General features: G+C 39.2%; 1 protein-coding gene across 1 annotated transcript in view; it reads right to left on the bottom strand.

Annotated features, from left to right (window-relative positions):
- Positions 1 to 224: 224 nt before the first annotated feature.
- Positions 225 to 625, bottom strand: part of LOC104983132 (olfactory receptor 1030-like) — a 972-nt gene continuing 571 nt past the window's right edge. The window contains 2 exon segments of the mRNA XM_010832606.1: positions 225 to 436; positions 439 to 624. Of these exon segments, the coding sequence (XP_010830908.1) occupies positions 225 to 436; positions 439 to 624 (398 nt within the window).

The raw sequence follows: 625 nt of genomic DNA, 5'->3' as shown, positions 1-625 counted from the left end.
TTTTATACAGCAATAATAATGCTATTTGGTCTTGTGTTTTAATTTATATGTAGTATTATTTTAATACACTGAGTCACAGCTAACAATTTAAAAACATTGTTCCAAGTCTTATTCGTGAATTATACAAGTTAAGAATGGTCAATAGACAAAATGATTTGTTAAAGTGCTCACTAACTGATCAGAGACTATGTATATGTTACATACCTGTGACCAAAATGTCTATTCTATTTGACAAAAAATTTCTCTTGAATCACTCTCCTTATTGCCTTTTTAACATCTTTGTTCCGAAGGCTGTAGATCAAAGGGTTTAGCATAGGACTCATGAAAATGTGAAAAACAGCTACAAGTTTGCCCTGTTCTACAGAAGTCTCAGAAGGGGGCCTCAAATACATGCAGAGAAGTGTCCCATAAAAGACAGTGACAGCTGTCAGGTGGACCCACAGGTGGAGAAGGCCTTGTGTCTCCCTTCTGCAGAGCGGATATGCAGAATGGCTCTAAAGATGAAAATGTAGGAGATGAGGATGACGGTGAGAGAACACGTGAGGTTGGAACCAGCAACTACAAACATGGCAGTCTCTTTGACGTAAGTATCTGAACAGGCCAGGACTAGGAGAGGTGGGTCCGC

The sequence above is a fragment of the Bison bison genome, unplaced genomic scaffold (assembly GCF_000754665.1).
Source record: "Bison bison bison isolate TAMUID 2011002044 unplaced genomic scaffold, Bison_UMD1.0 scf7180017861672, whole genome shotgun sequence".
NCBI lineage: Eukaryota > Metazoa > Chordata > Mammalia > Artiodactyla > Bovidae > Bison > Bison bison.
Note: the sequence above shows the minus strand (reverse complement) of the source record. Positions and strands in the feature narration are given on the sequence as shown.